Raw genomic sequence first — 23,755 nt, 5'->3', positions numbered from 1 at the left:
AGTAACAATCCTATTCCATCCAAACACCACAAGATAAAACAAAAAAATTAAAAAAAAAAAAAAAAAAAAACTATTGTACCACCCAGAACCACAAAGGCAAGTGGGGAGCCTACATTCCATTGTCACGAAACTGGAATGAGGCGTCCCATCTCCCCTGGAATAGTATGAGATAAAACAAAAGCAGGGATTTTTTATCTTCACTCGCCAGTTATGTGGTCCTCCCCACTCCTGCTCCTATCCCCACAGTGTCTGTGGAGACCCCATGAGGAGCATGGAATTCCACCTGCACCGAGTAGCAACAAGCCCTTTCTGCATTTCTCACCCCTTGGTGATGTCAGGGGAGGCCTCGTGAAGAGTCAGTAATTTTGCTACCCCAAGTGGTACACCACAGAACATGGAGACTAAATGAGGAGCTAGAACTCCACCCTCACCAGCCATAAGCTAGATCTCCCCTCTCCACCCACAAGTGTCAAAAGTCCAAGAGAAGACGTAGACTTCTACCTTCACCTGGCATAAAGAGGTGGCAAGTCCTCTTCTTCTATTGCCAGAACAGTGTGCCATGACTGTGAAAACAGAATGTCTATAAATATCCAGTCTCAGACCCCGATACAAAATTGTCCATGCTTCAATTAAAAAAAAAAAAAAAAACCACTATACCAAGAACCAGGAAAATTTCAAGCTAATGAAAATAAAATGACACAGATTTTACAATTATCTGACAAAAATTTTAAAGCAGCAGTGATAACACTAGTCCAACAAGCAATTATAAACACCCTTGAAACAAGCAGATAAACAGAAAGCCTCAGCAAAGAAACAGAAGACACAAGACCAACCCAATGGAAGCTTTAATACTAGAAAATACACTAACCATAAAAAAAATCTCAGTGGAGAGGCTCAACAGCAGAATGTAAGAAACAGAAGAAAGAAAAAGTGAGGGGCAAAATAGAAGAATATAATTATCCAATGTGAACAAACAACAGAAAGAAACAGCCAGAGAAAAATAACACGTTATCTATAAAGGAAAAACAAAAACACGTTATCTATAAAGGAAAAACAAAAACACGTTATCTATAAAGGAAAAACAAACAAAATGATGGGAATTCTCATCAGAAATCTTGGAGCCCAGAAAGAAGTAGCACAACATTTTTCAAGTTACTGAAAGAAAATAACCGTCAACACAGAACCCTAGCTCCAACAAAAATATCCTTCAGTAATGACAAGAAAAGTAAGACATTTTCAGATGAAGGAAAACTAAACAAATTTTTCCTCAGCATACCTACCCTATGAGAACAGCTAAGAGAAGTTCTTGAGAAAAAAGTAAACGATTAAAGATGAACCTTGGAACACCAGGAGAGAAGAAAAGAGCAGGCAAAAATATGGGTAAATCCAACAGGCTTTCCTTCTCCTCTTGAATTTTCTAAATTATGTTGACAGTTGAAACAAAAATTGTAAAACTGCTTCATGGGTCTAAATCATGTAAAGGAAATATTTAAGAAAGAGGTACACTAAAAAACAATATAAATAAATCAAAATGGAATTCTAAAACATTCAAATAATCCACTGAAAACAGAAAAAAGAAAACAAAAAGTAAACTAAAAAAATAAAATGGTAGACTTAAGCCCTAACATTAATAATTACAACAAATATAAATGCTGTAAATGCACCAATGAAGAAAACGAGATTGGCAGAGTGCATTAAAAAACATGACAGCCCTCCTCTCCCTCTTTGTCCGCCGGCCCGGCCCGGCGCTCACACCCCGCCAGCCAGCCCGCCCTCTTCTCCCTCTTTGTCCGCCGGCCCGGCACGGCACTCACGCCCCGCCAGCCAGCCCGCCCTCCTCTCCCTCTTCCCCCTTTTGCTTCAGCGGCGCTCCATCCGCCATCTTATCCTTCCCTTTCTTCTCCTGCTCCGGCGGCTCTCCAACCACCACCGTGCCCTCTTCCGCCTTCACCGGCTCCTCCGCCACCGGCCTCGACAGCCTTGCCACCCTCACCTTTCCTCCTCCAGAACAGCTACTGGGGGAGTGGAGATGATACAGAGCAGCTCCCGGAGCCACGATGGAGATCAAAGGAACAGCGTACCCCATCCTGGAACGACTGACTGTCTGGGAGAACCAGCTCCGGTGAGATCGCTGAGGGGCGCGGGCTTTCCTGGGCGGGATGGCAAGCGGCCGGAGTCCCCCCCTTCCTCCTTCCCAGGCCAGCTGGTAGAATTGGGCAGGCGGTCCCCTCGGGCTGCGGCGGCCGACGACCCTCCCCGCATTCGGACCCCTGGGCCGGCTGGCACTCTTCCAAGCCGCTTCGGCTGGCGAACCTCCCCCACGGCAAGAGTTTTCCAAAGTTAAAGGACCCACACCACCTTTTACTGGTGGAACCCATAGACAAACGTGTGCCACGAGCATCACCTACTGGGCAGGATAAGAAAAACTGAATCCAGAGATTTCACAGAAAAATCTTTCAACTTGTGGGGTCCAACACCCAGGGAAATCTGACTAAATGCCCAGACGCCAGCAGAAGATAATGGATCACGCTCAGAAAATTGAAAATATGGCCCAGTCAAAGGAACAAACCAGTAGTTCAAATGAGATACAGGAGCTGAAACAACTAATGCTGAATATATGAACAGAAGCGGAAAACCTCCTCAAAAACGAAATCGATAAATTGAGGGAGGACATGAAGAAGACATGGGCTGAACAAAAAGAAGAAATAGAAAACCTGAAAAAATAAATCACAGAGCTTATGGAAGTGAAGGATAAAGTAGAAAAGATGGAAAAAACAATGGATACCTACAATGATAGATTTAAAGAGACAGAAGATAGAATTAGTGATTTGGAGGATGGAGCATCTGAATTCCAAAAAGAAACAGAAAATATCGGGAAACGAATGGAAAAATTTGAACAGGGTATCAGGGAACTCAAGGACAATATGAACCGCACAGATATACGTATTGTGGGTGTCCCAGAAGGAGAAGAGAAGGGAAAAGGAGGAGAAAAACTAATGAAAGAAATTATCACTGAAAATTTCCCAACTCTTATGAAAGACCTAAAATTACAGATCCAAGAAGTGCAGCGCACCCCAAAGAGATTAGACCCAAATAGGCGTTCTCCAAGACACTTACTAGTTAGAATGTCAGAGGTCAAAGAGAAAGAGAGGATCTTGAAAGCAGCGAGAGAGAAGCAATCCATCACATACAAGGGAAACCCAATAAGACTATGTGTAGATTTCTCAGCAGAAACCATGGAAGCTAGAAGACAGTGGGATGATATATTTAAGTTACTAAAAGAGAAAAACTGCCAACCAAGACTCCTATATCCAGCAAAATTGTCCTTCAAAAATGAGGGAGAAATTAAAACATTCTCAGACAAAAAGTCACTGAGAGAATTTGTGACCAAGAGACCAGCTCTGCAAGAAATACTAAAGGGAGCACTAGAGTCAGAACCGAAAAGACAGAAGAGAGAGGTATGGAGAAGAGTGTAGAAAGAAGGAAAGTCAGATATGATATATATAATACAAAAGGCAAAATGGTAGAGGAAAATATTATCCAAACAGTAATAACACTAAATGTTAGCGGACTGAATTCCCAAATCAAAAGACATAGACTGGCAGAAGGGATTAAAAAACAGGATCCTTCTATATGCTGTCTACAGGAAACACATCTTAGACCCAAAGATAAACATAGGTTGAAAGTGAAAGGCTGGGAAAAGATATTTCATGCAAATAACAACCAGAAAAGAGCAGGAGTGGCTATACTAACATCCAACAAATTCTACTTCAAATGTAAAACAGTTAAAAGAGACAAAGAAGGACACTATCTACTAATAAAAGGAACAATTCAACAAGAAGACATAACAATCATAAATATTTACGCACCGAACCAGAATGCCCCAAAATACGTGAGGAATACACTGCAAACACTGAAAAGGGAAATAGACACATATACCATAATAGTTGGAGACTTCAATTCACCATTCTCATCAACAGACAGAACATCTAGACAGAGGATCAATAAAGAAATAGAGAATCTGAATATTACTATAAATGAGCTAGACTTAACAGACATTTATAGGACATTACATCCCACAACAGCAGGATACACCTTTTTCTCAAGTGCTCATGGATCATTCTCAAAGATAGACCATATGCTAGGTCACAAAGCAAGTCTTAAAAAATTTAAAAAGATTGAAATCATACACAACACTTTCTCGGATCATAAAGGAATGAAGTTGGAAATCAATAATAGGCGGAGTGCCAGAAAATTCACAAATACGTGGAGGCTCAACAACACACTCTTAAACAACGAGTGGGTCAAAGAAGAAATTGCAAGAGAAATTAGTAAATACCTAGAGGCAAATGAAAATGGAAACACAACATATCAAAACTTATGGGACGCAGCAAAGGCAGTGCTAAGAGGGAAATTTATTGCCCTAAATGCCTTTATCAGGAAAGAAGAAAAGGCAAAAATGCAGGAATTAACTGTCCACTTGGAAGAACTGGAAAAAGAACAGCAAACGAATCCCAAAGCAAGCAAAAGGAAAGAAATAACAAAGATTAGAGCAGAAATAAATGAAATTGAAAACATGAAAACAATAGAGAAAATCAATAAGGCCAGAAGTTGGTTGTATGAGAAAATCAATAAGATTGATGGGCCCTTAGCAAGATTGACAAAAAGAAGAAGAGAGAGGATGCAAATAAATAAGATGAGAAATGGAAGAGGAGACATAACTACTGACCTCACAGAAATAAAGGAGGTAATAACAGGATACTATGAACAACTTTACGCTAATAAATACAACAATTTAGATGAAATGGACGGGTTCCTGGAAAGACATGAACAACCAACTTTGACTCAAGAAGACATAGATGACCTCAACAAACCAATCACAAGTAAAGATATTGAATTAGTCATCCAAAAGCTTCCTAAAAAGAAAAGTCCAGGACCAGACGGCTTCACATGTGAATTATATCAAACATTCCAGAAAGATTTAGTACCAACTCTCCTCAAACTCTTCAAAAAAATCGAAGTGGAGGGAAAACTACCTAATTCATTTTACGAAGCCAACATCACCCTCATACCAAAACCAGGCAAAGATATTACAAAAAAAGAAAACTACAGACCAATCTCTCTAATGAATATAGATGCAAAAATCCTCAATAAAATTCTAGCAAATCGTATCCAACAACACATTAAAAGAATTATACATCATGACCAAGTAGGATTCATACCAGGTATGCAAGGATGGTTCAACATAAGAAAATCAATTAATGTAATACACCATATCAACAAATCAAAGCAGAAAAATCACATGATCATCTCAATTGATGCAGAGAAGGCATTTGACAAGATTCAACTTCCTTCCCTGTTGAAAACACTTCAAAAGATAGGAATACAAGGGAACTTCCTTAAAATGATAGAGGGAATATATGAAAAACCCACAGCTAATATCATCCTCAATGGGGAAAAATTGAAAACTTTCCCCCTAAGATCAGGAACAAGACAAGGATGTCCACTATCACCACTATTATTCAACATTGTGTTGGAGATTCTAGCCAAAGGAATTAGACAAGAAAAAGAAATACAAGGCATCAAAATTGGAAAGAAAGAAGTAAAACTATCACTGTTTGCAGACGATATGATACTATACGTCGAAAACCTGGAAAAATCCACAACAAAACTACTAGAGCTAATAAATGAGTACAGCAAAGTAGCAGGTTCCAAGATCAACATTCAATAATCTGTAGCATTTCTATACACTAGTAATGAACAAGCTGAGGGGGAAATCAAGAAACAAATCCCATTTACAATTGCAACTAAAAGAATAAAATACCTAGGAATAAATTTAACTAAAGAGACAAGAAACCTATATAAAGAAAACTACAAAAAACTGCTAAAAGAAATCACAGAAGACCTAAATAGATGGAAGAGCATACCGTGTTCATGGATTGGAAGACTAAATATAGTTAAGATGTCAATCCTACCTAAATTGATTTACAGATTCAATGCAATACCAATCAAAATCCCAACAACTTATTTTTCAGAAATAGAAAAACCAACAAGCAAATTTATCTGGAAGGGCAGGGTGCCCCGAATTGCTAAAAACATCTTGAGGAAAAAAAACGAAGCTGGAGGGCTCGCGCTGCCTGACTTTAAGGCATATTATGAAGCCACAGTAGTCAAAACAGCATGGTATTGGCATAAAGATAGATATATCGACCAGTGGAATTGAATAGAATGCTCAGATATAGACTCTCTCATCTATGGGCATTTGATCTTTGATAAGGCAGTCAAGTCAACTCACCTGAGACAGAACAGTCTCTTCAATAAATGGTGCCTAGAGAACTGGATATCCATATGCAAAAGAATGAAAGAAGACCCATATCTCACACCCTATACAAAAGTTAACTCGAAATGGATCAAAGATCTAAACATTAGGTCTAAGACCATAAAACAGTTAGAGGAAAATGTATGGAGATATCTTATGAAACTTACAATTGGAGGCGGTTTTATGGACCTTAAACCTAAAGCAAGAACACTGAAGAAGGAAATAAATAAATGGGAGCTCTCAAAATTAAACACTTTTGTGCATCAAAGAACTTCATCAAGAAAGTAGAAAGACAGCCTACACAATGGGAATCAATATTTGGAAATGACACATCAGATAAAGGTCTAGTATCCAGAATTTATAAAGAGATTGTTCAACTCAACAACAAAAAGACAGCCAACCCAATTACAAAATGGGAAAAAGACTTGAACAGACACCTACCAGAAGAGGAAATACGGATGGCCAAGAGGCACATGAAGAGATGCTCAATGTCCCTGGCCATTAGAGAAATGCAAATCAAAACCACAATGAGATATCATCTCACACCCACCAGAATGGCCATTATCAACAAAACAGAAAATGACAAGTGCTGGAGAGGATGCGGAGAAAGAAGCACACTTATCCACTGTTGGTGGGAATGTCAAAGGGTGCAACCACTGTGGAAGGCAGTTTGGCGGTTCCTCAAAAAGCTGAATATAGAACTGCCATACGACCCAGCAATACCACTGCTGGGTATCTACTCAAAGGACTTAAGGGCAAAGAAACAAACGGACATTTGCACACCAATGTTTATAGCAGCATTATTTACAATTGCAAAGAGATGGAAACAGCCAAAATGTCCATCAACAGAAGATTGGCTAAACAAACTGTGGTATACACATACGATGGAATATTATGCAGCTTTAAGATAGGATAAACTTATGAAGCATGTAATAACATGGATGGACCTAGAGAACATTATGCTGAGTGAGTCTATCCAAAAACTAAAGGACAAATACTACATGGTCCCGCTGATGTGAACGGACATTCGAGAATAAACCTGAAATATGTCATTGGTAACAGAGTCCAGCAGGAGGTAGAAACAGGGTAAGATAATGGGTAATTGGAGCTGAAGAGATACAGACTGTGCAACAGGACTAGATACAAAAACTCAAAAATGGACAGCACAATAATACCTAATTGTAAAATAATCATGTTAAAACACTGAATGAAGCTGCATCTGAGCTATAGGTTTTGTTTGTTTGTTTGTTTTTGTTTGTTTTTGTTTTTTTGTTTTTTTTTCTATTATTATTACTTTTATTTCTTTTCTCTATATTAACATTCTATATCTTTGTCTGGTGTGTCGCTAGTTCTTCTAAACCGATGCAAATGTACTAAGAAACGATGATCATGCATCTATGTGATGATGTTAAGAATTACTGATTGCATATGTAGAATGGTATGATTTCTAAATGTTGGGTTAATTTCTTTTTTTTTCCGTTAATTAATAATAAAAAAATAAAATAAAATAAAAAAACATGACCCAATTATATTTTTCTACAAGAAACTCATTTCAAATGCAATAATAGCAGCAGGGTAAAAGTAAAAGGATGGTGCAGTATACAAAATAGCAATTTCCCAAAGATGTTACAGTTCTGATCCCTAGAATTGATGAGTATGTCAACGGGACTTGGCAGATATGATTAAGGTTAAGGATCTTCAAATGTAGAAATTATATTGGATTATCCAGGTAGGACCAATCTAACACACGATTCCTTAGAAGAGGAGAACCTTTCTGACTATGGTTAGAGAAGGAGATGACTACAGAAGAAGAGTAAGACAGGTGCAACTAATGTTGCAGATGGAAGAGTGGGGCCATTAGACAAGAAATGTAACCGCTAGGACCTGGAAAGGACCTGGAAAAATATCCTCCATTAGAGCTTCGAATGCAGCTTTACCAATAACTTGACTTTAGTTCAATAAGACTCATGTCAGACTTCTGACCTACAGAACTGTAAGATGATAAATTTATCACCAATGTTCTAGTTTGCTATCTGCTAGAATGCAATACATCAGAAATGGAATGGCTTTTTAAAAGGGGAAATTAATCAGTTGCTAGTTTACAGTTCTAAGGCTGTGAAATTGTCCAAATTAGATAATTCTATATGTCCAATCTAAGGTATCCAGGGAAAGATACCTTGGTTCAAGAAGGCCGATGATATTCAGCATTTCTCTCCCAGCTGGAAGGGCACATGGCAAACACGGTGGCATCTGCTAGCTTTCTCTCCATGCCTCTTGCTCCATGAAGTTCCCTGGGAGGCGTTTTCCTTCTTCATCTACAAAGGTTGTTGGCTGGTGGACTCTGTGGTTCTTCCATCCTACTGTCATGATTCTGAGCCTCTTTCCACATTCTCAGAAGGAATTCTCTCCAAAATGTACCCTCTTTTTTAGGATTCCAGTAAACTAATCAAGGCTCACGTAAAATGGGTGGAGACATCCACCTAATCAAATTTAATATCTACAACTGATTGAGTCACATCTCTGTGGAGACAACCTAATCAAGCTTCCAACCTATAGTACTGAATAGGGATTAGAAGAAAACCGTTGCTCCTACAAGATTGATTAGGATTAAAACATGGCTTTTCTAAGGTACATAAATCCCTTCAAACTGGCACACCAAATTTGTGGTGATTTGTTATGACAACAATAGAAAATTATTAAGATTGATAAGGATAGCCAGACCTCGATATCCACCCATGCCTGCTTGAACCTGTTCACGTCGACGGACCACAGTCTGCAAATTCTCTGCTCTGTGGCTGTCCAGACTACACTGACACCAGTTTTCTACCCTTTGAGAACACTGAGGATAATGTCTCTGCATCAGTTTTTCTAGAGCCAATCACCTGTCATGCATGGAATAGGGATCGGACCCAAATTGCCCTTAGTCCCAATAACCATGAAGTCCACATCTATAAGAAAAATGGGAGCCAGTGGGTGAAAGTTTATGAATTCAAGAAGCACAATGGACACATCACAGGTACTGACTGAGCCCCAAGAGTGACTGTATTGTCACTTGCGGGGCAGATCGCAATGCCTATGTCTGGAGTCAGGAAGATGATATTTGGAAGCCAACCCTGGTGAGTCTGAGAATTAACTGTGTAGTCACTTTTGTGAAGTGGTCCCCATTAGAAAATAAATTTGCTGTGGGAAGTGGAGCGCAACTCATTTCTGTTTGTTACACTGAGTCTGAAAATGCCTGGTGAGTAAGCACATTAAAAGCCTATTCATTCCACAGTCCCCAGCTTGGATTGGCATTCCAATAATGTTTTGCTGGCAACAGGATCTTGTGACTTCAATTGCAAAGCGTTCTCTGCCAACATTAAAGAAGTGGATAAAAAGCCAGCCAGTATGCCACAGGGCAGCAAGATGCCTTCTGATATCTGAGTTTGATGGCAGTGGCACTGGTGGCTGGGTCCATAGGGTCAGCTTCTCTGCCAGTGTGAGCCACCTCACCTGAGCTGGCCATGACAGCACTATGTCTGTTGCTGATGCCTCAAAAAGTATACAGGTTTCAACTCTGAAAACGGAGTTCCTGACACTCTGAAGTGTTATCATTTATCTCTGAGAATAACATTGTAGCCGCTGGCCATGATTGCTGTCCAATGCTCTTTAACTACGATGACTGTGGCTGCTTGACCTTCGTCTCCAAACTAGACCTTCCAAAACAGAGCATCCAGCACAATATGTCCGGTCATGGAGCACTTCCGCAACATGGACAAGAGGGTCACAACTGAAGATAGCAATACAGCCTTGGAGACGTTGCACCAGAACAGCATCACTCAAGGGTCCATGTATGAGGTGGACAAGCAAGACTTGCAAATTTTGCACTATTGGCATCGATGGAGCCATGACAATTTGGGATTTCAAAACTTTAGAGTCTCCTATCCAGGGCCTTCGCATAATGTGAAGCTGAGTGAACCTCCAGGATCTAGCATGACAAACCACGACTGACCATAGTTCTGTTGTTTGCATGATGGGGAGGAAAGCCAACTGCCAAGAAACACTGAGCACACACTGTGCAAATATCATTTGTGTGTTCGTCTGAATATAATTGGTAAAAGAAGCAGTAGTTTTTTGGTTTTTTTTTTTTTTTTTTTGCTGTTTCATTCCATTCTTGACCAAAGCTTCTCTTTCATCAGTTTATTATGGAAAATTGTTACACTAACATAAAGAAGGGGGGGTATGAAAATTGTCTGCTAGAAATTAAAATAAAAATAATAAATGTAAAAAAAAAGATTGATAAGGACATATCATGCAAACCTTAAAGGAAAGTAGGAATGGCTATTAACTGTATCACACAAGTAGACTTCAAAGCATGGAAAATTACCACAGATAGAAAGGATAATTTTTTTTATAAAAGTGTCCATCTACCAAAACATAATATTCCTAAATGTGAATGTACCAAAACACAGATCTGCAAAATATGTGAAGCAAAAACTGATAGAACTTAAAAGAGAAATAAATAAATTCTCAATCATTGTTGAAGAATTCAATATCCCCCCTCTCAACAACTGAGAGAACAAGACAAAATCAGCAAGGATGCAGAAGCACTCAACACCACCATTCAACAATAGGATCTAATCTACATTTCTAGAACATTTCACCCCACAAAAGTGAAATACACATTCTTTTCAAGTGTCATGAAACATTCTAAGAGAGACCACATCCTTTGTCAGAAAACAAACCTCAGCAAATTTAAAAGAACTGAAATCAAACAAAAAATGTTCTGAAAACACAATGGAAGCATGGTTGGAGATAACTAAAATCAGACACAACAGGCAAATCTCTGAACACCTGGAAACTAAACACCACACTTCAAAGTAATCAAAGAGTAAACCTCAAGAGAAATAAGAAATCATCAACTGATGTGAAAATGAAAATACAACATAGCAAAATTTGTGGGGCAAAAATTAACTCACAATAGAATACAAACTTAAATGTAAGCTATAAAACTTTTAAAGAAAAATGAAGAAAATCTTCAGGATCTAGGGCAGGCACTAGAAAGAACAATTCATATTAGGAAAAAATGGATACTGATAAATTTTAGTTCAAACCAAAAACTTTTGCAACCATATCCAAGAAAAGAGTAATACCTAGAATATATAAGGAGCCCTCAAAACTCAACAATAAAAAAATAATCCTAGGGTGCACAGGTGGTTCAGTGGTAGAACGCTCGCCTACCATGCAAGAGACCCAGGTTCGATTCCCAGACAATGAACCTAAAAAATAATAATAATAATTAAAATAATCCTAATTGTTATATAGGCAAAAAGCACGAAGAAACATTTCCCCAAAGACGATGTAAGACTGCAAATAGGCACAGGAAAAGATACTCAAAATTATTAACCACTAAGGAAATAAAAACAAAACCACAGTAATATATTACTAGACACATCAGAGTGGCTTAAATAAAAAATAGTGACAAATGCTGCCAAGGATGTGGAGAAATCAAATCATTAATACATTACTGGTGGGAATAGAAAATGGTACAGCCACTTTAGGAAAGAGTTTGCAATCTGTTAAAAAACTGAACCTGCAACTACCATATGACTTGGCAATGGCACTCCTGGAAAGATATAAAGACTTAAGTTTACACACAGTCTGTGCATGGGTATTTATAACATCTCTATTTGTAATCACCCAAAACTGGAAACAACCCAGACATCCTTCTACAGGTGAATGCCATCCATCCATCCATACCATGAACAGTACTCAAAAATAACAAGGAACGAAACCACTGATACATGCATCAACCTGGAGGAATCTCCAGAGAATATGCTGAAAGAAAAAAGTTACATATGATATATGATTCTATTTACATAACATTTTTGAAATGAAAAAAAACTGGAGAACAGATTAGTGATTGCTGGGGAGCAAGGGGAGATGTTATTAGAAGGAGCTGGATGGGAGGAAAGCAGATGTTGCTCCATAAGGTCAACATGGGAGGTTTTTGTGGTAATGGAAATGTTCTCTATCGACTCTCTCAATGTCAATATCCTAGTTATGATATCGTATTATAGTTTTGTAAGATGTTACCCATTGGGGGAAACTTGAAAAGGATACATGGGATCACTGTGTATTAATTATTCCTTAAAACTGCATTTGCTGAAAAGCTAGACTGGTCATTGTCCAAATATCCCTAAAAACTGGGAGAAGGGTCAAAGGAGAAGGAGGAGTCATTAACAGAGAAGACAGGATTTAACGAATGAATGTGAATACTGAATCATTATATTAAATAATCTTTTTAGGTTCCAGTGTCTTAGAGCAGCTACAAGGAGATGCCAGAGATGGTGGAACTGTAGCCAATAAAATACTTTGAAATTTTTTCTAAAACTACTTGTTAAACTGAACTTTGAAATTTATCACTTTTTTGTATATATGTTGTATTTCACAGTAAAAAAAAAATGCTCTTAAAAAATTGCATGACGAAGCTGGAGGTCTCATGCTGCCTGACTTTAAGGCATATTATGAAGCCACAGTGGTCAAAACAGCATGGTACTGGCATAAAGATAGATATATCGACCAATGGAATCGAATAGAATGCTCAGATATAGACCCTCTCATCTATGGACATTTGATCTTTGATAAGGCAGTCAAGCCAACTCATTTGGGACAGAACAGTCTCTTCAATAAATGGTGCCTAGAGAACTGGTTATCTATATGCAAAAGAATGAAAGAGGACCCGCATCTCACACCCTATATAAAAGTTAACTCAAAATGGATCAAAGATCTAAACATTAGGTCTAAGACCATAAAACAGTTAGAGGAAAATATAGGGGGATATCTTATAAAACTTATAATTGGAGGCCGGTTTATGGACCTTACACCTAAAGCAAGAGCACTGAAGAAATAAATAAATAAATGGGAGCTCCTCAAAATTAAACACTTTTGTGCATCAAAGAACTTCATCAAGAAAGTAAAAAGACAGCCTACACAATGGGAGACAATATTTGGAAACGACATATCAGATAAAGGTCTAGTATCCAGAATTTATAAAGAGATTGTTCAACTCAATAACAAAAAGACAGCCAATCCAATTACAAAATGGGAAAAAGACTTGAACAGACACTTCTCAGAAGAGGAAATACAAATGGCCAAAAGGCACATGAAGAGATGCTCAACGTCCCTGGCCTTTAGAGAAATGCAAATCAAAACCACAATGAGATATCATCTCACACCCACCAGAATGGCCATTATCAACAAAACAAAAAATGACAAGTGCTGGAGAGGATGTGGAGAAAGAGGCACACTTATCCACTGTTGGTGGGAATGTCAAATGGTGCAACCACTGTGGAAGGCAGTTTGGCCTTAAAAAGCTGAATATAGAATTGCCATATGACCCAGCAATACCATTGCTAGGTATCTACTCAGAAGACTTAAGGGCAAAGACACAAACGGACACTTGCACACCAATATTTATAGCAGCATTATTTACAACTGCAAAGAGATGGAAACAACCAAAATGTCCATCAACAGACAAGTGGCTAAACAAACTGTGGTATATACATACGGTGGAATATTATGCAGCTTTAAGACAGAATAAAGTTTTGAAGTACGTAACAACATGGATGTACTTTGAGAACATTATGCTGGGTGAGACTAGCCAAAAACTAAAGGACAAATACTGTATGGTCTCACTGATGTGAACTGACATTAGTGAATAAACTTGGAATATGTCATTGGTAACAGAGAACATCAGGAGATAGAAATAGGGTAAGATATTGGGTAATTGGAGCTGAAGGGATATAGACTGTGCAACAGGACTGAATACAAAAACTCAGAAACGGACAGCACAATACTACCTAACTGTAATGTAAATATGTTAAAACACTGAATGAAGCTGCATGTGAGAATGATAGAGGGAGGAGGGCTGGGGACATAAATAAAATCAGAAAGAAAGATAGATGTTAAAGATTAAGATGGTATAATCTAGGAATGCCTAGAGTGTATAATAATAGTGAAATGTACAATGTACAAATTTTAAAAATGTTTTTGCATGAGGAAGAACAAAGGAATGTCATTATTGCAGGGTGCTGAAAATAGATGATAATTAATACTTCAAAATGTCACCTTATGTGTGAGACTAAAGCAAAAAATGTTTATTTGTTACAAAATTTATATTTTGACTAGAGCATTTCCTAATATAACTCATGTAGATAGTTTGATTGAATGTCGTAAGTACTTGGAATCTCAGGTAGCACATGAGATTTTGTTGGTTTGTCCAGAGTGATGCCCCGATGAATCCCAGAGTGATTTGATCAGTGACTGGAAAAGTATTTGCAAGCCCCCTTCGGGGAATGGTGAGAGTGGGGAGAAATTCAACTTCCCAAGTTGAATTCCTGATATTCTCACAAGCAGTGTGGACAACCAAAGCTATAGGCTTAGCCCCCAGCCTTGGGGTTTGTTCATATGAAACTTAACCTCAGAAAGGATAGGTCAAGTCTACTTAAAATTTAGGCCTAAGAGTCACTCCCAAGAGAGCCTCTTTTGTTGCTCAGATGTGGCCTCTCTCTCCAGCCAACATGACGAGCAGTCTCACCACCCTCCCCCTCTCTGCATGGGACATGACTCCCAGGGGTGTAGACCTTCCTGGCAACGTGGGACGGAGATCCTAGAATGAGCTGAGACTCAGTATCAAGGGACTGAGAAAAACCCTAGAATGAGCTGAGAATTAACATCAAGGGATTGAGAGAACCTTCTCTACCAAAGGGGGAAGAGTGAAATGAGACAAAGTGTCAATGGCTGAGAGATTCCAAACAGAGTAGAGAGGTTATCCTGGAGGTTATTCTTATGCATTAAGTAGATATCACCTTGTTGTTCAAGATGAAGTGGAGAGGCTGGAGGGAACTGCCTGAAAATGTACAGCTGTGTTCCAGTAGCCATGTTTCTTGATGATGATTGTATAATGATACAGCTTTCACACTGAGACTCTGTGAATGTGAAAACCTTGTGTCTGATGCTCCTTTTAGCTACTATATCAACAGAAAAGTAGAACATATGGAATAAAAATAAATAATAGGGGGGAACAAATGTTAAAATAAATTTAGTTTGAAATGCTAGTGGTAAATGAAAGCGAGGGGTAAGGGGTATGGTATGTATAATCTTTTTTTTCTCTACTATCGTTTTATTTCTTTTTCTGTTGTCTTTTTATTACTTTTTCTAAATTGATGCAAATGTTCTAAGAAATGATGAATATGCAAGTATGTGATGATATTAAGAATTACTGATTGTATATGTAGAATGGAATGATATCTTAATGTTTGTTCGTTAATTTTTTTAATTAATAAAAAAGTTTTTTAAAAAATTGTATGTGCATCTATAATTAGTTTGAAATGAAAAGCTCAATTTAAAATATGACATGAAATACTATTCCCTAAAGATAACTAAACATTAACACTTAGGAGTCAATTGCAAAAAAAATAGAAATTATCGTAGGTAGTTTAGAAGAAGGGGCATTAATACAAGAAATCAGATGACCATAAAACTGATGAAAAGGCTGGAGAATCAGGTTCTAGACTGAGTTTCCAGGTTCAGCTGCCTGCCAGATTAGCACCAGAGAACTGTCCCATCCAGCACTATCTACCTCCACAAACAGGAGCCTATTGCCCTATCAGCTCCAGAACCTGCCACCTCAGCAGCCACCCATGTCAGCACAATGGATGCTCTGGGCCCTACCCAATACACATGAGGTTAAGACTAGTCACCAAGACAGCTGCTGCAGAAAACCCAAACCCTCCCAGAGTCTCTGTGTTCTCTCCCTCACTTTCCTCTTCTAAATCTCCCATTGCTACCTGTTTGGCTGAAGCCAAGTCAGGTGCACATCTACACAGGAGATTGGAAAATGTCATCCTTTGCTCACTAGTCTCTACAATGTAGTAAGGCAGGCTTGGAATAAAGTTGAGGATGCTAATCTGCAATATGCATCAAAATGCTGTTTGAATACTCATGCTCATCTCTCAAGCAGATGAAAAGTAGTGAAAGAGCAAGCAAAAAACAGCAAGAACAGGTTTGCATATTTCAAAAACAAAGCAGTCCTAAGATATATTTATGATTCATTGCATTTTTAGTTTCTAAAGTTCACTGGAATGTACAGGACAGAACTCTGATACTATTAAGAGTAGGAAGACCTATCAGAAAGCTTTTGAATCTCTGGGGAAAATACTGCAGAACAAAATAATTAAGGCATCAGTATCAAAAAAGTGGATCATTTGCTCCATATTTCGGGGGGAAAATAAAATTCCTTCCTCACAAATTCCTAGAGAAATAAATATTTACATATAAAATAAGGAAATTATAATTGCCCTAGAAGAAAAACAGTAGGCCAATAATTATAAAATCAGAGAAGCCAAGTCTCTTTCAAACAGGACAACAATAATATATACATACATGAAAAGGCTGAATGATTTCACCACACAGAACCCTTAAACTTCAGCACCGAAATAAATACACACACACTAAAATCAAAAAGGAAATAAGAAACTAAAAATATATCCCCAATACATGTAACAAAATCAGTATCTTCAGTGCAAGAAAGAAACTACAAAGCAAAGGAAAAAACAAACACCATAGTTTAGAAATGGACAAGAAACATACATAGGCAAGGAGCAAAAGGAAGTTGAATATCCAATTGTCCACCAATAATAATAATCAAATAAATGTTAAATAAAAGAATAAAAAAGTATTTTTAACATTCCAAATTAGAAAATACCAGCTTTTTTCCAATTTGAGCAAAAACTTTTGTATAATCTTTATTCAAGAAATGCTACCTAGCCTACTGATAATTATGCCTAAGGTTCACCCCCAGAGAACCTCTTTTTGTTGTTCAGATGTGGTCTCTGTCGCTAAGCCAACTCAGCAGGTGAACCCACAATCTGGGAAATGACTCCGAGGTGTGTAAATCTCCTGGGCAACATGAGACAGAAACCCTGGGATGAGCTGGGAGCCAGCATCTTGAGAATGAGAAAACCTTCTTGACCAAAAGGGTGTTCTAGTCTGCAACCTGCCCAAATGTGACATACCAGAAACAGAATGACTTTTAAAAAGGGAAATTTTTATGTTGCAAGTTGACAGTTCTAAGGCTGTGAAAATGTCCAAATTAAGGCACCCACAGGAAGCTGACTTCACCCAAGAAAGGCCTATCAAGTGTGGGGTTTCTCTCAGCTAGAAGGGTACATGGAAAAGGGTGCTCACTTTCTTTTCTCTCCAGGCTTCTCCTTCCTGACCTCCCTCGGGGGGCGTTTTCCTTCCGCACCTCCAAAGAGTAACTAACCCTCCCGCCTCCCGGCATTTAGCACAGGAGAGTACAACAGTTACAGCACTCGCATTCACCAGCCTAGAGACTCTGGGACTGCACGGCCCACATTTTCGGCTCATCTCTGTACCCAGTATAAAGCTCTCAGTAGCAGTCAATAAAGAATAAAGACTACACTATTATTATTGATCCACGACTCTTCAAACAGATAAGGCACGGTATGCATCCCCGCATTTTATAAATAAACAAAACGAGGCTCAGAGAAGTCAAGGGGGGAGTCAGGAGCATCACGGAAAGTCTGGGTCTCCAGAATAGCAGGGGAAACGGTCAGACGCAGGGGATGACCTAGGAAAGGGCTGGTGTGAGTACAAGTTATACGCACGAACGAGCAAACCTTTCTTGGACGATTTAGCGTTTGGGGAGAATTAGTGTGACATTATCAAAGAACTGCGCATGCACCGTGAACAAGAACGCAAACAAGCTGGAGACGAGTTCAGAGCGTTTCGCAGCAACGTCCCTGGAAACCCCGGGACCAGGCCGCCAAGCCGGCCGGACAGCGACTTCCAGCCCAGCCCCGAAGGCCGGACGGCCTCCTCCCACGAGGCCGGCGCTCCCGGGGCTCTGCGCGGCTGTCCTCACAGGCCTGTGTCCCCGGCGCCCGGGACCGCCCGGCCTCCCCAGGACCCGGCCCCGGCTTCCGTCACCCGACGGCGGGAGGCGCCCAGGACCGTTCCCGGAGCGGTACTTCCTGGCCGGAGAGGCGAGCCCCACCGAGGTCGCAGGCCTGGGTGGAGGTTCGCTCGGCCCACTGACCTGTCAAGCCCCACTGCCTTAACTCCTGCTGCTCCACGCGCGCGCGGGTCGCCTCGCTCCTGCTCTTAGCCTGAAGAGGCAGCGAGAAGCCACACCTCGCGCCGTCCTGCGCCATGGCACCGCGGGCTCCGTCCGGCTGAGAAGGCTCCGCCCCCCAGCTCCGCGCGCTCTGTCCGGCTGAAGAGGCTCCGCCCCCCAACCCCGCGCGCTCCGTCCGGCTGAGAAGGCTCCCCTCCCAGCTCCGCGCGCTCCGTCCGGCTGAGAAGGCTCCGCCCCCAGCCCCGCGCGCTCCGTCCGGCTGAAGAGGCTCCGCCCCCAGCCCCGCGCGCTCCGTCCGGCTGAAGAGGCTCCGCCCCCAGCCCCGCGCGCTCCGTCCGGCTGAGAAGGCTCCGCCCCTCAGCTCCGCGCGCTCCGTCCGGCTGAAGAGGCTCCGCCCCCAGCCCCGCGCGCTCCGTCCGGCTGAGAAGGCTCCGCCCCCCAGCCCCGCGCGCTCCGTCCGGCTGAAGAGGCTCCGCCCCCCAACCCCGCGCGCTCCGTCCGGCTGAAGAGGCTCCGCCCCCAGCCCCGCGCGCTCCGTCCGGCTGAAGAGGCTCCGCCCCCTAACCCCGCGCGCTCCGTCCGGCTGAAGAGGCTCCGCCCCCAGCCCCGCGCGCTCCGTCCGGCTGAGAAGGCTCCGCCCCCCAACCCCGCGCGCTCCGTCCGGCTGAGAAGGCTCCGCCCCCAGCCCCGCGCGCTCCGTCCGGCTGAGAAGGCTCCGCCCCCCAGCCCCGCGCGCTCCGTCCGGCTGAGAAGGCTCCGCCCCCAACCCCGCGCCCTCCTTCCCGCTGAAGAGGCTCCGCCCCCAGCTCCGCCCGCTCCGTCCGGCTGAGAAGGCTCCGCCCCCAACCCCGCGCGCTCCGTTCGGCTGAGAAGGCTCCGCCCCCGGGCCGCGCGCTTCTATTCCCACCACACTCGCAGGCGCAGTCGGCTGCCGGCAGAGGGCGTCCCGGCGCTGATGTCCCGGCTGGCGCTGGCCCCGGCGGGCCCTGAGTTGTCCGGGAGGAAACGCACCCTGCCCCTGGCAGCGAGAATGGAAATGAAAACTTTGTTGATTGACTACGGTCATCAGAGTTTCCCTAAGGACTTGACCTATGTAGTTTCTCATTTAACCTTCACAGCCCTTTGACCCGGTGCTGCAGGACGTGTCCCCGCTACAGGTGAGGATACTGCAGCTTGGGGTGGACCGTAGTTTTCTCTGGGCGATGTTATCTGAAGCCTGGTCTCGTGTAGTGTAGGTTCATCCTGGTGCTTCCCCCTGTAAACTCAGATTAAAATTGAATTGGTCTCTAACCTCTGCTTTCCCCAGAATAAAAAAAGTAAAAAAAAATCTCTAACCTCTCCTTTCCCCAGAATAAAAAAAGTAAAAAAAAATAGAAGAGAAATTAGTTAGGAGCTACAACAGGGATAGCCTCAGGTGGATTTATTCATAAAAACTCAAACACGACATTTTGTAGAACTAAATTTGCGTTTTGAGTCATCCGTAAATATTGATTAAGCAGTCACTATATGCCAAGCACTCTTGGTACTGGACAGAGCTCACTCATCTCAGGGAGCTCCCATTTTAAAGGGAGGTCAAAAGTCAGATAGTGATTGGTGTTGAGAAAAAAGTAAAACACAGTAATTCATTGACTTTGTACAGAAGCTTTCTTACTTGGGTGTTTTCTCAAACCTTTAGGCTTGTATCCTTTGCTGCAACTTGGAGTGCAACTTCTCCTTTGGAGAAATCTCTATACTATATCCAATGGAGCTGCTTCTGTTTTGCAACTGGGTCTTCATATTTGATCTATTTCCATCCCTCCAAGCTCTGTGGGTGGACTTATCCTCTAAAGTAAGAATATTCATAACTTGTCACTTAAACAAAAGTGTGTTCATTATTTATAACTTAAACTAGATTTGTTTTAACATAATACCAGAGGTAGGATCCTAGGGTTAGCTAAGGAGACTGTTGGTATGTTGAGTCTGGCATGGATAATACCACTAAGGAAGGTAGCTGAGAGACTTCGAGTCTGCTGGTGGGTGACACTTTTTTACTCTGGATGCTATATGAAAAGAACCTGTAGTGGGGGACAGGGTGGAAGCTGAGAGAGCAATGAGGAGGCTATTACACTAGTCTGGGCAAGAGATGTTAGCTGAACTAGCACAGTGGCAGTGGAGTGGTGAGTGATGATCAGATATTAGATATACTGTGAAGGTGGATCCTATAGGATTCACTGACCAAGAATGTGAGAGAAAGGGAGTAAAGGACGATTTCTTAGATGTTGCCTGAGCAATTGGTAGAACGGGGTTGCCATTTGGGGAGGAAGACAGAATGAGAAGGCTTAAGGAACATCAACAATTCACTTTTGATTCAGCAAAACGGTGGATTACAATATCAGTACACATGAGGGGTTAAGCGGTTGGCTGACAGCGGAGGGCATGGGGCACAGGCACACCGTGCCCTGCTAATGTGGTAAACTGCTGAAGCAAATGCTCTCAAGGACACTGACTCGAGATCCAGAAGAGACCTGTATAGAGAGCATTCTGATAAGAAATAAATGGTTCCTGGGACAAGGAGCTGGGAACCAAACTTTGTAGCTTTGCAGGCCTGACAGATATTCAAAAATAATCTTGCTTTGATTATACTCCCTAAAGCAGTTCCCATGTAAGAAGGCAATAAATATGTGGACATCAGTTTATTCGGGGCTCTTGCTCCTGATGAGCTTGAGTCCTCTGACCCTACCTAACTAACTTCTTGTGTCTGTCATTTCTTAATACTGTGCAGTGCCCCTTCTCTCCCCTGTTCTCCAGGGTATTCCTGGCAACCAAGCATGTAAAGGATTTGTACACAAAGAACTACACATCAGTACTGAATGAAATTAATCTAAATAAATGGAAAGATATTCCATGTTCATGAATAGAAAGACAATACTATTAAGATGTCAATACTACCCAAGGCAATTTACAGATTTTAATGCAGTCTCACTCAAAGGTGAGTGCAGGTCACTGCACTTCTTACAGTCTAGTGAGAGAGACAGAAAAAAATAGAAAGCAAGTTACTAGGTTAGGTAATGTAAGAGTCTATAAGAGAGCAAAACGGGGTACCAAGGTTGAGAGTGGGGCTGGAGAGCAACTCTGAAGAAAATGGGCTAAAAAGGGCATGAAGAAGGTGACACTTGACTAATATTTGAGTCATGAGCAGCTGGTTGTGAGAAATCAGAAACAGTGCTCAAGACAGAGAGAGCCACAAGTGCAAAGACAGGGAGGCAGGATTAGCAAGGGAGTAATAGGTTCTAAAAATTGATGAGATTTGCATTGCCCTCCCCCCTACATGGAACATGACATCCAGGGGTGAAAGTCTCCCTGGCGGCATGAGAAGTGACTCCCAGAGATGACCTGGCACTGTGGGATCAACAATTCCATCCTGACCAAAAGAGGGGAAATAAATGCAACAATTAAGGTATCCGTGGCTGAGAGAGTTCAAATAGAGTCTAATATTCTGCAGGTCACTCTTACGCAGGCTTCGGTTAGACCTTGCTACCTACCATAATTTGCCAAATCCCAGCCAAAACCTTTCCAGCCAATCCTAAAGAACACTTAGGGCAATATATAAGATTCCTCAAAGGTTCCATGCACTACGGTAACTTTCCAGACACCTACAACCTCCAGATGGGTCCCTGGACCAGATAAATCCTGAAACCTAGAGGGCCCAGCCTCTCCAGAACATCAGCTAATTCCATCTCCCTACCCCATATTAGTGACAGCCCCTTCCAACATGAAAATGTTAGAATGGCCATAGCCATTCTAAACAGAGAGGTAAAAAGATCAAAGGTGATAGTGGAGTTATACAGAGAAGGTAGGGTTTAACCAATGAGTATGATTGCTGAATCATTATATTGACATTTCTTCTAGCCTCCAGTATCTTACAGCAGGTAGAAGTAAAAACTTAAAATTGTAGGATTATAATCCATCCAAACTCTGAAATCTGTTCAACAACTAATTGTGGTGCTTTGCTTTGCAATTTACTCCTTGTTTGTATGTATGTTATTTTTCACAAAAAAAGGAGAAAAAATTTTGTTGGATTATAAAAAAAATACTTACACTTTCTAGCCTCCTGTATTCTGGAGCAGCTAGAAGGAAAAATTTGAGATAATGGTATGGTAGGCTATGACAAACTCTGGGGTCTGTCCCGTAACTACTTGTTGAAGAGTGTTTTGAAAACTATTGCTTTTTCCCTTCTTTGCTTTGTATATGTTATATTATACAATTTTTAAAGTTTTTAAAAATTGATGAAATTTGTACATTTGAAGGGATTTGGTCATAGACTGAATATGGGACTATATGAGGGAAACATCAGGAGTGACTCCCAGTTACCTTTAGTAACTGTGTGGATGCTAATGCAACCACTGAGGTAGAGAATATAGTAGATAAAAGGTGGTTTGAGGAAGGGGAAATAGAGGATTCACTTTAGGGCATGTTGGATTTGCACCTCGAACAGTGTAGTTTGCACTCAATAAGCATTGTTGAGTATTTGCATGAAATGCCTGTGGGGAAGTTGTAAAATTCCAGGACCTCTGAGTTTCATATTTAGATACAGAAAAGGCAATTCACTGATGGGCAAACTGAGGCACAGAAAGTTTAGGTAACTTGTGCAGTATTTTCTAGAAGGTCAATGTTAACTGCCAGAATAAAGTCTAGCCTCAACTGCTTTTTCATTCATCACTCAGGTTATACAATCACAGAATTCATCTTAATTCTATGTTTATTCCTCACAGAAAGGGCACATCCACTGTCAATAGCAATCCAATAAGATTAAAGATAATCAAATCACAACAGCACTGGAGTTTAGCATGTGCTAACCCTATCAATGCAAACATAATGATCACGCCCAGGTAGGTAAACAAGCTGTGATTACTGCTCATTTTGTCCTCGCTGTGTTGGGTAACAGCAGTTGTCAGCCAGCTGATGAGTCACATGTGGAGTCTGAATGAAAGCTGTGACCGTGGGTGAATACTTGTACAGGCCAGTTTCTTTCTGAACACATGAACTTAGACCCTGTGGATCAAGTTGGAGTTTGTCAGTGCCTTACAGTGGAACAACCACTTGACTGGAATGAAGGAGACTTGGATTTCCTTTTTTCCAGAAATGAAAAGCTAAATTTTGACTTCTGATATAATTATACATCTTGGGCATCAAATAACACATGATAACATTGAAACTTAGAAAGCCAGAGGAAATACACTAAAGGAGCGTGCATGTTTATGTGTAGCAACAAAGTAAGTCTGTTTTATAAGGCACTTGCACAAGCATTTTAATGA

General features: G+C 41.2%; 1 protein-coding gene and 1 pseudogene across 3 annotated transcripts in view; one reads left to right on the top strand and one right to left on the bottom strand.

Annotated features, from left to right (window-relative positions):
- Window positions 1–18,566, bottom strand: part of CHD1L (chromodomain helicase DNA binding protein 1 like) — a 109,226-nt gene extending 90,660 nt beyond the window's left edge. For all 3 annotated transcript variants that reach the window (XR_013173897.1, XM_077155893.1, XM_077155892.1), the window contains exon 1: window positions 18,423–18,566. Coding sequence is in view for 2 of the 3 variants with exons in the window: in XM_077155893.1 (XP_077012008.1) it covers window positions 18,423–18,537 (115 nt within the window). In the remaining variant the exon portion in view is untranslated. The remainder of the gene's footprint in view (window positions 1–18,422) is intronic.
- On the top strand, window positions 8,100–10,265 carry LOC143678673 (actin-related protein 2/3 complex subunit 1A pseudogene; annotated as a pseudogene).
- Window positions 18,567–23,755: the final 5,189 nt, after the last annotated feature.

Source organism: Tamandua tetradactyla, chromosome 4, assembly GCF_023851605.1.
Source record: "Tamandua tetradactyla isolate mTamTet1 chromosome 4, mTamTet1.pri, whole genome shotgun sequence".
NCBI classification, from domain to species: domain Eukaryota; kingdom Metazoa; phylum Chordata; class Mammalia; order Pilosa; family Myrmecophagidae; genus Tamandua; species Tamandua tetradactyla.
The sequence above is the reverse complement of the archived record's forward strand: the minus strand, read 5'-3'. Positions and strand labels throughout refer to the sequence as shown.